The sequence below is a fragment of the Mustela nigripes genome, chromosome 6 (genome assembly GCF_022355385.1).
Source record: "Mustela nigripes isolate SB6536 chromosome 6, MUSNIG.SB6536, whole genome shotgun sequence".
Lineage (NCBI taxonomy): Eukaryota > Metazoa > Chordata > Mammalia > Carnivora > Mustelidae > Mustela > Mustela nigripes.
Window position 1 is genome coordinate 83,238,802 of NC_081562.1, and position 12,622 is coordinate 83,251,423.

The 12,622-nt window shown below is 50.8% G+C and overlaps 1 protein-coding gene across 3 annotated transcripts in view; it reads left to right on the plus strand.

The window, feature by feature from the left end:
- Nucleotides 1-12,622, plus strand: part of PFKM (phosphofructokinase, muscle) — a 43,164-nt gene that overhangs the window by 27,730 nt on the left and 2,812 nt on the right. For all 3 annotated transcript variants that reach the window (XM_059402988.1, XM_059402985.1, XM_059402987.1), the window contains exons 3-18: nt 1,683-1,756; nt 2,551-2,628; nt 3,953-4,142; nt 4,366-4,531; nt 5,220-5,264; nt 5,707-5,815; nt 5,922-6,017; nt 6,250-6,342; nt 6,925-7,050; nt 8,214-8,278; nt 8,791-8,860; nt 9,607-9,756; nt 10,206-10,276; nt 10,639-10,726; nt 10,805-10,957; nt 11,452-11,616. In XM_059402988.1, coding sequence (XP_059258971.1) covers nt 1,683-1,756; nt 2,551-2,628; nt 3,953-4,142; nt 4,366-4,531; nt 5,220-5,264; nt 5,707-5,815; nt 5,922-6,017; nt 6,250-6,342; nt 6,925-7,050; nt 8,214-8,278; nt 8,791-8,860; nt 9,607-9,756; nt 10,206-10,276; nt 10,639-10,726; nt 10,805-10,957; nt 11,452-11,616 — 1,739 coding nt within the window. The remainder of the gene's footprint in view (nt 1-1,682; nt 1,757-2,550; nt 2,629-3,952; nt 4,143-4,365; nt 4,532-5,219; nt 5,265-5,706; nt 5,816-5,921; nt 6,018-6,249; nt 6,343-6,924; nt 7,051-8,213; nt 8,279-8,790; nt 8,861-9,606; nt 9,757-10,205; nt 10,277-10,638; nt 10,727-10,804; nt 10,958-11,451; nt 11,617-12,622) is intronic.

Below are 12,622 nucleotides of genomic sequence, written 5' to 3' on the forward strand. Positions count from 1 at the left end.
AGTTCCTTATGTGGCATTCGGGTGCCTGCCCAGCTGTGTGTGGCTTCATCTCATGCAGTGAGACAGAGCACAAGTCAGGGGAGGGGCAGAGGGAGAGGGAGGAGCAGACTCCCCACCAAACAGGGAGCCCAATGTGGGGCTCGATCCCAGGACCCTGGGATCATGACCTGAGCCAAAGGCGGACACTTAACTGACTGAGCCACCCAGGCCTCCACCTAAGGTGGTTTCTTGACTCTTGCCTTCATTTGTGCTATTCTCCTGCCTGGAACACTCACCCAAAGTGTCCATCTGACAAAAGAGATTTATAAGGATATTATCCTTTGGGTCTTAGGTCAAATGCTGTCATTTCTGTATAACCTGTCCTGACTTCCTCCAGTTGAGATGCTCCTTTCCCTTGTTCCCACTGTGCTTTGTACATATCCCCTTTGTAGGGATCCATGTTGTAACCATATTATATTCTTTGCAAGTCTTGAGGACCATTACCTTGATTTTGTATCCCTAGACTGTATCATTCACTACCATTTCCCTTGTGCCTATATAGTGCCTGGAGCATGTATTCAATAAATATTTGCTCAATGAGTGAATGGCCCTTCGATCTGATTTGGCCCTTATAGCCATCTAATACCAAATCTTGTCAGCCTGCAAACTGTCCCCCCCCAAAAGACCCCAGACATTTTGGTCTTTTTTAATCTGTTCCATTCCAGGCAGTTTGGGATTTTGTAGTAGTTCTTGATGGATTTTAGTTTGCTGCTGTGGATTCTTCTAACTACGGGTTTCCCTAGTGCTCACTGGAATTTGGCGTTTCTCTAGCCAGGATTAAGGACCCTAGGAGTAGACTTGAGATTGAAACAAAAAAATGAACTGGGGTATCTGAGGGAAGGTGGTTCAAATGGTTCACAAGAAATTGATCTATCTTGGCTTTGAGATTCCTTGAGCATCACGGTGAGCCCCTCCTCCCATTACAAGGTAGGAGGGGCTTACTGGGGTCAAGTCTCGGGAGTGTCTTCCATCTCTCACCAGGGAAGCCCTGCTTACTTCGTACAGTTATCAGTAGCACTGGTTCTAATATTCCGGCCTTTATAGCTTCCACCGTGTGTCGTGTGTTGTGGGGGGTGTTTCCTCCACGGTATCCATGGTAGAGACTGTTCTTGCCACTGAGTAGCTACTTTTCCAGTAGCTACTGGAAAAGAATGATGCTTAAGTGTGAGAAAGGGGAAAGGCTCTCCTCTCTGTTTTAGTCCCAATTAGTGTCAGTCCTAATTGTTTCTCCCAGTGGAGATAGTGGCTCTGTGACTGTGGCTTCTTTGGACCTCAGTTTTCAAATCTGTAAAATGGAGGCAGCTTCAGAGTTGTGGATAGGAGTCAATGAGATGAGGTTTGATAAGCATTTAGCAGTGTCTAACACTACATACAGTAAGCATTCAAGATGATGATTCCCTGGATTGCCCTGGTGAGGAAAGGTCTTAGGAAAGATGGGATTTGGGGGAAAGGGAGAGATATCTGGAGCTACATATACACTAAACATGGTAATTCAGTGTTAGTGGGGAGGCTGGGAGACTTGGAGGAGAGAAGTATTCTAGATTCAGAGAAAAGCCTAAGAAAAGGACTGGGTCATATCTTGTAGTCCAGGCTGCTTTTCTGAGGACTAACTTCTCCTTCTTGTCTTTCCTCCCTCCTTGCAGGTATGAATGCTGCTGTCAGGGCTGTGGTTCGAGTTGGTATCTTCACTGGTGCCCGCGTCTTCTTTGTCCATGAGGTTGGTTCTCCACTTTGTTCTTCGTCATTCTTTCTCTGTTTTCTGCTCCTCCCTCCCTACTTTCTCCTTCCTCCTCCCAGTTACATGCTATGTCTCACCTGTCTTGGCTCCCCATCTCCATGAGTATCCCCTGCCACTCCAGTCTCCGATAATGATGGTGGGATCTAGGGGTCTGCAGACTGGGTCCTCATGGTGCTTGTCCAATTTAGGACAGAAGTACCTCATTTCAGAGTATTTCACAGAAAATTTAGTATATCCAGAGATAGAACCTTTGGAAGGAAGAGTCTCATCAGGTTTCTGTAGTTTCCTAAACCTTCTGAGGGTCTAACTCCTCTACCATTCTCTCCCTTCCCTCTCGTTCTTTGTCCGCTCTTCGCTTTAGGAGATTTATTTGCTTTCTTCCCAGTTTCCTCTTTTCAAGTCCCACTTCTCTCCCTCCTTCCCTCCAACACCTTTCTCTTTTCCATCTGCTATTATCAAAGCCATCTGTTATTTAGTTCCCTGGGAAGCAGATTGGAGGACATGGGATGAGCCAGAAGAAGGGGGAATTAGGATGAAATATCAGGAAGGACATCCTGCCCTTTTGAGATTGTAAGAAACTAGAAGAGGGCATTGAAAGTTGATGTCTTCTTCCTTGGACTGTGTTAAATTTAAGAGTGTCGTGGGCATCCAGGAACAGTAATGGGAGGAGGTGGTTTGATTCTGAGAACTTCTTCCCAGGACCCTGTCTTAATTGTGGGGGGTTTAGGAGAACTGGCCTAGCAGAGGCTGAATGGGTGTAATGTGCCTCACAGGGTTACCAAGGCCTGGTGGATGGCGGAGATCACATCAGGGAGGCCACCTGGGAGAGTGTTTCGATGATGCTGCAGCTGGTATGTTCCTGAAGACTTCTGTCCCATGTTTGTCCTTGCTGCACCCCACTCTGGTTTGGCCTCATGGTTGCTCACGTTCCCCCCATGTGGCTCAATGTGAAGGGTTCTAGGACAAGAGAGGTGCCATGACTGCCCTTTACTCTTTGAGTCTGAAAATATGTCCCTGTTTTCCTAGGGTGGCATGGGGACGGGAATGTGGTCACAGGACAGTTTGCTCTTTATAGAAAGGTCATAGGCAAGACTTGAGGAGCCACTTTGTAAGCAGGACCTGCTTTGGGATCACGGGGAAGGCCTGGCCATGAAAATAACTTTACCAGAGGACTGGAGCCAGAGCCAGAAGTAGAGCTGAAATCTGCCAGTCCTCATGTGATGGAGATAATGTCACCTGAAACCAAAGTGTTTAAGGGAGGAAGGAACCAATATAGCATTTCAGAGTTTCCAGAAAACACCCCAAGATGATGCTGACTATATCCGGAACCCTTCGTGCCACTTTATCTAAGTCATATACCTATTTTCTGATTTATTGAAAAATCTGCAAATTACATTTGTATCTCCATTCTTTACTTCAACCCTCTAAGAATCCATAGGAAAAATTTTAATGTGCAGTACTTCGTGAAAGTTCTCTATAAGCAATAATGCCTGCAGTAAAGTGGTCTGAGAATGAGCCAGAATTCTCCATCAATACTCCCAAAAGGCATGGAGCCAGTTACTTAGCTCTCTCGGGGTATCTATACGCTCCTGGGAATACTCAGAGCTATTTTTCCTGTGAATACCTAGGTATTGTGCTTCCTCTCACTAGCACCATAGTCTGAGGAGCAGAGAGGAAATTGGCAGTGCCTGGTTGCCATTAGAAATCAGTGAGTTCAAGAGGGAAAAGGTACTACCAAGCACATTGGGATGAGCTCCTAAGAATAGTTTGGATGCAGTCTGATGAAGTCAGGTCACTAGGGAGAATTTCCAGGACTGAAGCCAGTGCTATTTCTTGTGAAAGATGGAGATTATTCCAAAAGCCAACTACATGTATGTATTCCTTTGCTGTCCTTGCGGATAATCACTTTGATGACAGAGTCTTCAATGAAATGGGTTGATCTTAGTCTTCAAAGAGGTATAGCAGAATATAAGGAGTAACCCTATGACAGTTCAGCCACTATCATTTCTCTCTCTTCTAGAAAGGACAGATGGCCCTTCAGGATGTCAGGGCCCTTTCTAGAAAGGCATGTGGTTAGGACAGCCCATCACAGTGTTGGAATGGAGGAAATCTTAGCATGTTGAGCCCAGATTTGGCCGTGTCCTCTGGGAGCTGACTTCTACCTCTTCCCCACAGGGAGGCACAGTCATTGGAAGTGCCCGGTGCAAGGACTTCCGGGAACGAGAGGGGAGACTGCGAGCTGCCCACAACCTGGTGAAGCGTGGGATTACCAATCTGTGTGTCATTGGGGGTGATGGCAGCCTCACTGGGGCTGACACCTTCCGTTCTGAGTGGAGTGACTTATTGAGTGACCTCCAGAAAGCGGGTGAGATGTTGTTGTCATAAGTATGATTTGTGCGCCTGCACACACCCCTGTCCTCCCACTGGAGGAAGTCATTACCTAGATGCAAACGGACAGTTTCTGGCCTCCTTGTTCTGCCATTGCTTATGGTTCCCATTGGCTGCAGATCCTTCCTTCCCCAGTCACCTGCTCTTTTGGCATGCAAGGCACCTCACCCAGTGGCTTCTGGTTCGCTTGTCTTTGTCAGGTAAGATCACAGCAGAGGAGGCTACAAAGTCCAGCTATCTGAACATCGTGGGCTTGGTGGGCTCGATTGACAATGACTTCTGCGGCACTGATATGACCATCGGCACCGATTCTGCCCTGCATCGTATCATAGAGATCGTGGATGCCATCACCACTACTGCTCAGAGGTAAGGGGCAGTGTAGGAGGGTGGCAGCTGGGACTGGCTGAAGGGCTGGGGTCTAGGGAAGATGAATGCTTTGGAGCTGTAGACTCTAACAACCAGTTTCCTGGGGCCAGAATCCTGTTTTTAATGAAGAGTTATCCCTGGAGCCCCGAAATTGCGCTGCCGTCTACATGCTGTGCGTTTGCCTCTTGTCGCTGTCTAGTGCACTGTCCACACTGTAGCTCTGAGGGCTTTAATACCCAGGGGGTCTCCCAAATGATTAGGGGCCAATATGAGATGAATCCAGGGAGCCCCAAACCTCAGCCACCCTTTCAGCCAAGTCATAGTGACTGTGGTGGCCACCACCACCACTCTGAGAGTGTGAGAAGGAAGGACAGAGTGTCATGGTTTCCCAGGGTAATCCTTGGAGATTCCGGGCCAGTCGAGACCTCACTTTTTTCCCTCCCTTCCCGGGCCCCCTCGCTCCCTGAAACAGAGCCACAGGACTGATACAATGTACTGCTGTATTTCAGCTACCCTGTAGCTGACGTGTTTCCCCGGGTCTCCCTGGTCTCTCAGGAAGCTTGTTGGAAGCCTGTTGGAAGCATAAATGCATCTCCCAGGGAGCTTTAATGGCTTGGATGCGGGTGGCAGCTTGATCCTGGCCACAGGGACATGAGGACTGTGTAAGCCTTTTGTCTCTCTCTTGCAGCCACCAGAGGACGTTTGTGTTAGAAGTGATGGGCCGGCACTGTGGGTAAGATCCCCATCTGGAGTCACTGATTCTGCAGTGCCAGCAATGGCTTTCTCTTCCCCGGAGAGTCCAAGGAGGTCTCCCAGGGGTAGCAGATTTGGAGGTGTACATGCTCCTCTGCTTCCCTGCTTCCAGCCCTAACCCCCCACCTACCCACACGTGCGGGGTTGTGCCTGTGTGTATGGGCCCAGGCACACTCCAGTGTGAAGGGACACACAGTGCTCTGAGACTAGAAGCTGCTTTGGTAGGTGAGCATGACTAGAAGGTGCTCCTCAGGGACAGAGGCCCACTGAGAAGCTGTCTCAAGAAGATACCTCACCCCAAGAAGGAAACCACAGACCTTCAGACCTTCCACTGACTATGGGGACAGGCAGACCTGCTGGGTATGGGTGAGGCTGTTCATGGATTGTGGCTCCTAGCGTGATGCTTCTGCCTCTCATCTCAGATACCTGGCCCTTGTCACCTCCCTCTCCTGCGGGGCTGACTGGGTTTTTATTCCTGAGTGTCCGCCAGATGATGACTGGGAGGAACATCTTTGTCGCCGGCTCAGTGAGGTACTGGCACTTTATTTTGCCCTTAAAAAAGCCCCGCCTGTTCCACTGATGCTGCCTTCACATCAGTTTCCCTCCACTGAGCTCTCTTCTCTTTGCTCTTGACCAGACAAGGACCCGTGGTTCTCGTCTCAACATCATCATTGTGGCTGAAGGTGCAATCGACAAGAATGGGAAACCAATCACCTCTGAGGACATCAAGAATGTAAGTAGGAAGAACCCAGAAAGGGCTTGGACACCATCCCCTGCCCCCTTCCCTAGTGATTTGAGTCTCCCCTTAGGCCTTCTGTACATCTCTCCCGATGTTTCTTGCCTCCTGGTGTCCAAGGAATTGTGATAAGATAAGAGGTTGAGCCATTTGGGTTTATCTTAGTCTCTACTTGTTTTCAGCCTCTGACTCTTTATCCCTGTCTCTGTCTCTCTTTTGGTCTCTTTAGCTGGTGGTAAAGCGTCTGGGATATGACACTCGGGTCACTGTCTTGGGGCATGTGCAGCGGGGTGGGACCCCATCAGCCTTTGACCGAATCCTGGTAAGTCATGGGGTTATGAGGCCCTCACATGTTGGAATTCATAGCCTACAGAACTGCACTTCGCCGTGACAGGGGCGCACCCCACTGACCATGCTCTGATGGCACCGGCCCTTGACCCATTCCTGTACATGTATCAGTTCCCTTCTGTTGCAAAAACTGGTGGGAAACTCTATGCTCCCCAAACGATGAGCTCCCAGATCTCTGCTTTGAGCATTAATACCATTATTAAGATCTAATTTCAGACTCTCAAATTGAACCCTCTTATCCTACTTTCATTGGAAGAGAGACACCATACTCTTCCTTATTTTATCAATTATTAAGCCTCAGTAACCTCCTTGATTACTACAGTGGACACATTTCTCTGGAATCAGATAGAATTCTAATGGCAAGGGGATGAGGAATCATCAAGCTTAGATGAAATCTGAGTAGGGAGGGAAAGCCCAGTAAGTTCCTGACTGTAGTCCTCAGATACGTGGCTCAGCCCTGTGATCTGGACAGGCCTTGAGTGCCCTGGCTCTCCAGGCTGAGTCCAGATCGGGAGGCCTGACCCAGACTTTGCCTTTGCTCCCTGGGCTCCTGCAGGGCAGCAGGATGGGTGTGGAAGCCGTGATGGCACTTCTGGAGGGGACCCCAGACACCCCAGCCTGTGTGGTGAGCCTCTCTGGTAACCAGGCTGTGCGCCTGCCCCTCATGGAGTGTGTCCAGGTGGTAAGTACTGACCTCAACCCCACTTCCTAAGAGCCCCGAGCCTGTCTTTGAGCTGAGAGGGAAAGAGACCCACTTCCAAGGCCAGTGGAGCAAGGAACAGATGGAAAGACAGCAGGGGAGTCAGATGGGGAAAGAACATAATAGGCTCTGTATGGGAGCGGTCTCCTCTCTGAGTCTCAGGGTCCCCTTCTGTAACTGTTCCTAAAGAATGTGACAGATGCTGTATCCCACCAAGTAATGAGACCCAACATCACATAATATCCAACCTCAATTGCTTTCACCACATCTTCATGGGAAGAGGAATGCAGTAGCTCTCCAAACACTATGAAAAGCAGGGATAGTAGTAAGGTCTGGCTGGCTGGCTTATATGTTTCTATAGTATCCACCTTGAACACGTTTCTCTGAACCAAAACGAGGTTTCTGACGCTCACCCTGAAGGCTAGTAGAGGGAGTGGCCGGACGCTTTGTAAAGGGTCTGCTGCAGTACCTGGAAAATGCTCAGTGCTCAGGGAGAGGTGGCTCTTACAGGAAGGACTTGCTCCTCTGCTACCACAGAGCAGACATCGCGGCTGGGAGCTCAGGGGTCCGGCCCATCCTTGGAGCTGGTCTGTATGCACAGTGCTGAGGGCCCCCCATCTCCTGCCCTGCTTCTCTCGGAGACTCGGGGAGTCCTAGCCACCTGCCGCACAGATCTACTCGAACCTTGCTTGGAACTGTGTCTCTGGAAGCCCAAGAGCGAAAGCTCTGGCTCATGGAGAAGAAATCAGTAGCTGGGAAACACATGGCAGGGACTGGCCATTCTTCCTGACTGCGCTCTCTGGGTGATTGTCTTCCTTTACTCAGTTTAGAGGCTGCTTTGAGGTTGTGGCATGGGCGTGGCATAGAGGGAGATGCTATTCTGTGAGCACTCCTCCACTCTGCCCATGTTCTAGTAAGTAGAGCATTGAATTGGCTCCTTCCTCTGGCTGCTCATTCTTCCCCAAACTGAGGACAAACAGATACTTCTCTCTGCACAAGGTCGGGGGGCATGGAGCAGGTGGGGTGCCTGGTGGGCAGGAACCAGTCATAACCATGGAGACGGGCCGGGTGTTCCTATGGGATAGAAATCCAGCCGCGGAGAGCCCTGCCCTGTAGTTGTGACTCTAGCTGTGCTCCTTCCTCAGACCAAGGATGTGACCAAGGCCATGAACGACAGGAAATTTGATGAAGCCATGAAGCTGAGAGGCCGGTGAGGGAATGACCAGAAGCTCCCTAGCTACAGAAATCAGATACTGGAATGAAGCAAAAAAAAAAATAAATAAATAAAATAAAAAATAAAAAAAAGATATAGCTTCAGACCCCAAATAGGGGTGTTTTATTGTCGCTGCAACAGTTTCTTCTCCAGGAGAATGGGTGGGGAGGTGACCGGGAGGCACAGTACATCCCTGGGGTCTCTCCCTGGGATGTATCTTCTGTAATGTGGTGTCTCTGTGTGTTGATTCCAGCTAGGTTTTCTGTTTCTCTAGGGAAAGCGCAGCATCTCATGCTGCGTGCGGGGCTGGGAGGAGAGCACTCAGGGAGGGTTGGATTAATCAGTGGCCCCTTTTAAGCCCCAACCTAGTCCCTGCTGTGTCCCAGTTATATCCTTCGGGGTTCGCCCTGTGGAACTTCACATCACGAGCAAAACTTCAGACCCCCTTGGCTGCTGGCATGGGGAGTGGCCTGGAGACACTCCGCTCTCTCTCTCTCTACTTTTTACAGGAGCTTCATGAACAATTGGGAGGTATACAAACTTCTGGCTCATGTCAGACCCCCAGTCACGAAGGCACCGGTGAGTTCTCTGCCCTTGACTCTCTCCTTCTCCCAGTCTCCCTCTACGAAGTGCTACTTTTATTCCACACAGCCTACAGCCTGGCCAGCTTCCTTGCCCCTTGTCATCTTTGGTACCAAGCCCCTGACCCTATTAAGAAATCGCTCAGCCACCCCAGATTCCGGCCCCATGTTCTTAGTGTGTCCCAGGCGTCTCGAACCCAAGACCCACACCCAGTTTAGGACTGACAAGGTAGTTTGCAAGGAATGGGAATTTTTCCCCCCCTGGGCAAATCTGGGAATAACCACGTCTGAGTGTACTTTAGCCACTTCTATTGTGGTAGTGGTTCTCAGTATTTGGGGTATATCAGAATTATATGGGCTGCTTATTAAACATGCAGATTGCTGGGTCCTTCCCTCAGAGAGGATTTAGATCTGGGGCAGGGGCCCAGGTTTAATGGCATAAAGATCACGTGGCCCGAGGATCATGCTTTGGAAGCTCTCATTCGTTACATAATGAGTGATGTGTGGGCTTAGGGACAGAGCTTTGCTTATTGATCGGTGATAGAGTTTTGCTTCCCTAGCATGAGGGAACAGGCTATGCCAGAGTTCCTAGGGTAAGGGGGGTGTTATCCAGAGGCACGTGTCCTGATTGTGGGACCACCAGGGACTCGGGGTCAAGCTCCCCTTACCGACCTGCCCCCTTCTCTCTGCTGGGGTTTTGGTCCCTGTCTCTGCCCCACTCCCTTTCCGCTTCTTTCTCCCCAGGGTAGCACACACACAGTGGCCGTGATGAACGTGGGGGCCCCGGCTGCAGGCATGAACGCTGCCGTGCGCTCCACTGTGAGAATTGGCCTCATCCAAGGCAACCGGGTGCTGGTTGTGCACGATGGCTTCGAGGGCCTGGCCAAGGGTCAGGTATGGGGACTAAAAGGACAGAGGGCACATACTCTGGGGCCAAGGAGCCATCGCAAGGATGTTAAGTGTAGCAGGGGGGACCTGTCCATTCTCCTTTCTCTTGCCCCCTGACCCCCCAACCTCCCCTTCCATTCTCTACCTTGTTTTCCTCTAAGGTTTTGAACAGAAGTAAATACTTAATTTTAGGGCAGTATGAATAGGCAGGAGCCACTAAAATGAACCATTTGCAGATCACATACCTTATTTCTCTATCCCAAAGCTTAGTGCGGTGTCTGGCATCAGTAGGCACTTAATATTTGTGGATGAGCAGTAATAGTGGAAGAAGTTCATCAAGGTGGGGAAAGGCCGATGCCTGGCATTTCTTCTCCCACCAGGGGCTGTTGGGGTGGGCTCAGAACACAGGAAGTGGTGTCAGTTCACAGTGCATACCTGTGTGACCTTTCTTGCAGATCGAGGAAGCTGGCTGGAGCTATGTAGGGGGCTGGACTGGCCAAGGTGGTTCCAAACTTGGGACAAAAAGGTAAGGGGCATCATAGGAGCACTCCTCCTAGTTACCCCTAAAGATGTCCCTCAGATATGGGTGTCAGTTCATTTGGTCAGCATCTACACTGCTATCGTCTGGGACTTTGGTCCCCAAGCCCACAGTGGCCTCAGTGGGGGCAGGCATGCTCGTGCAGACCTCTTTTAGCAGCTTTGGGCACGTAAAGCCCCAAGGTGGACCCGTGGACAGTGGTGAGAGGTGGCATGAGGAAGGGGGCACAAGTCAAGAAATTATACATAAAGCACTCTTCTAATTCTGGCTTTTCTCTCCCTGGATTTTGCTGTCCCTTCTCCAAATCCCATCACCTCATTGCCCACCCCTGCCCCACTCTATTCTACTAGGACTCTCCCCAAGAAGAGCTTTGAGCAGATTAGTGCCAACATCACGAAATTTAACATTCAGGGCCTTGTCATCATTGGGGGCTTTGAGGTGAGTGCCCTCGCATTTCCTCCCCTCCTCCCCCGCCTCTCCCTCTCCCCTCATCGCTGCCCTCGCCACTCTTCTCAGGCTTACACCGGGGGCCTGGAACTGATGGAGGGCAGGAAGCAGTTTGATGAGCTGTGCATCCCGTTTGTGGTCATCCCTGCTACGGTCTCCAACAATGTCCCTGGCTCCGACTTCAGTGTGGGGGCTGACACAGCCCTGAACACTATCTGCACGGTGAGTCCCTGCTGCTACCTCCCAGGCCTCTGGCCGGGACTGCAGCCCCTAGACTGCATGTGCTCCTAGAAAGTGAGCCACTTTTTTGGTACCAACCAAGTGAGTGCTTGAAGAGTGCTTCTGGATGCACAGGCCTTTATGCAGGCCTTATTCGACCACATGTGTGGGGCTCATTCTCCCCTGGGCGTCTCCAACCTGGAAAGGCACCAGTACTCTGCATGCCATGGTTTCTCCTTCCTGAGGGTCTAGGGCCTAATTTCCCTACCCTGAGCAACAGAAAGGAGGAGTACAGCTTCTTTCTGAGGAGAAGGGTTCCACAGCCTGGTGGGCCTATGTGCCTGCCACCCCTGAAGGCAAGCAGTTGACCAGGCCTAGCGGCCCGGCCTACCTGGAGAGGAGAGCATTCCAGAGCGGGGTCGTGGCAAGGGCCAGAGAAGTGACAGGCAGCAGAGCCCGGGCCCCATCTCTCTAACTGTGACCCACTGTCTCGCCAGACCTGTGACCGCATCAAGCAGTCAGCAGCAGGCACCAAACGGCGTGTGTTCATCATCGAGACAATGGGCGGCTACTGCGGCTACCTGGCCACCATGGCCGGCCTGGCAGCTGGGGCTGATGCCGCCTATATTTTTGAGGAGCCCTTCACCATTCGGGACCTGCAGGTAGATGGCTACCCTGAGCCTGTACTGTAGCCCTCCCTTGCCCCCGTCTGTCCTCACTGTACCTGTAGCAACCTGAACTGTGCGAGATCAAGACAAGGACAGCTGCCTGGTGTGTGGGGCCCTGTGAGTAGGCGGGAGAGGGCAGCACGCAGGCATTGTCTGGTGTAAGCTCACATGTGCCCGCGGCTCCTGTTGTCTGGAGTGTTGGTTTTGAAGGATGGCATGTTGCTAAGCCCTTCCCATGTGTTTTTGCGTTTTAGCTTCAAAACAGACATGCAAGGAGACATTATCTCCATGATACAGATGAGAAAGATTTAGACAGGTTAAAAGCCTTTTCTAAACTTAAACGAGTGAGTAGAGGATTTAACCAACAGAGAAAGTCAGCCTTTCTACTGCATCCTGCCACCCCTTCAGACTTCCCTTGCTTCCAGACTCTTCCATTCCCTGTCACTTCCAGGGCTGGAGGGGTGGGGAACTTGGACTCCTGTTCACAGAGGAACTGTATGATCCTAATTTTCCAAGATCTCAGTCCACTAGAGGAAAAAAAGGCCACAAAGTGGAGGGGCAGAAGGCTGAGGGAACTCCTTAATCCAAGAACCTATGCGACCCCTGCCAGGAATGGAGGTGAGAGTCTGCCTCCTTTACCCCCAGCTCAAAGCCCTGATGAAGGAACTGGTTCCTCCCAGGTGAATTACTGCCACACACCCAAGCAAACCATTTAAGGACCAATGCTGAGAGCAAGAGTCAGCCCTCTGAGGGACAGGAACCAGAAACCCCTGGAAAGGGACATTGGGAGCAGGGGAAGGGCGAACTGGCAGTTGCCACAGCTGTCTCTGATGTGCCCTCTTCCAGTTCTGTCTCCTCTGCTATCTTTGTTTAAATTTCAGTCTACACTGAACTTCTTATAGGAATTAGACACAGGATTGTAAACTGTCTTCCATGTCCTTCTCCCCTTCTGGGAGGTCTGGTGGGGAACAAGAGCGCTGTGCACCTGCCCAGCTATCTC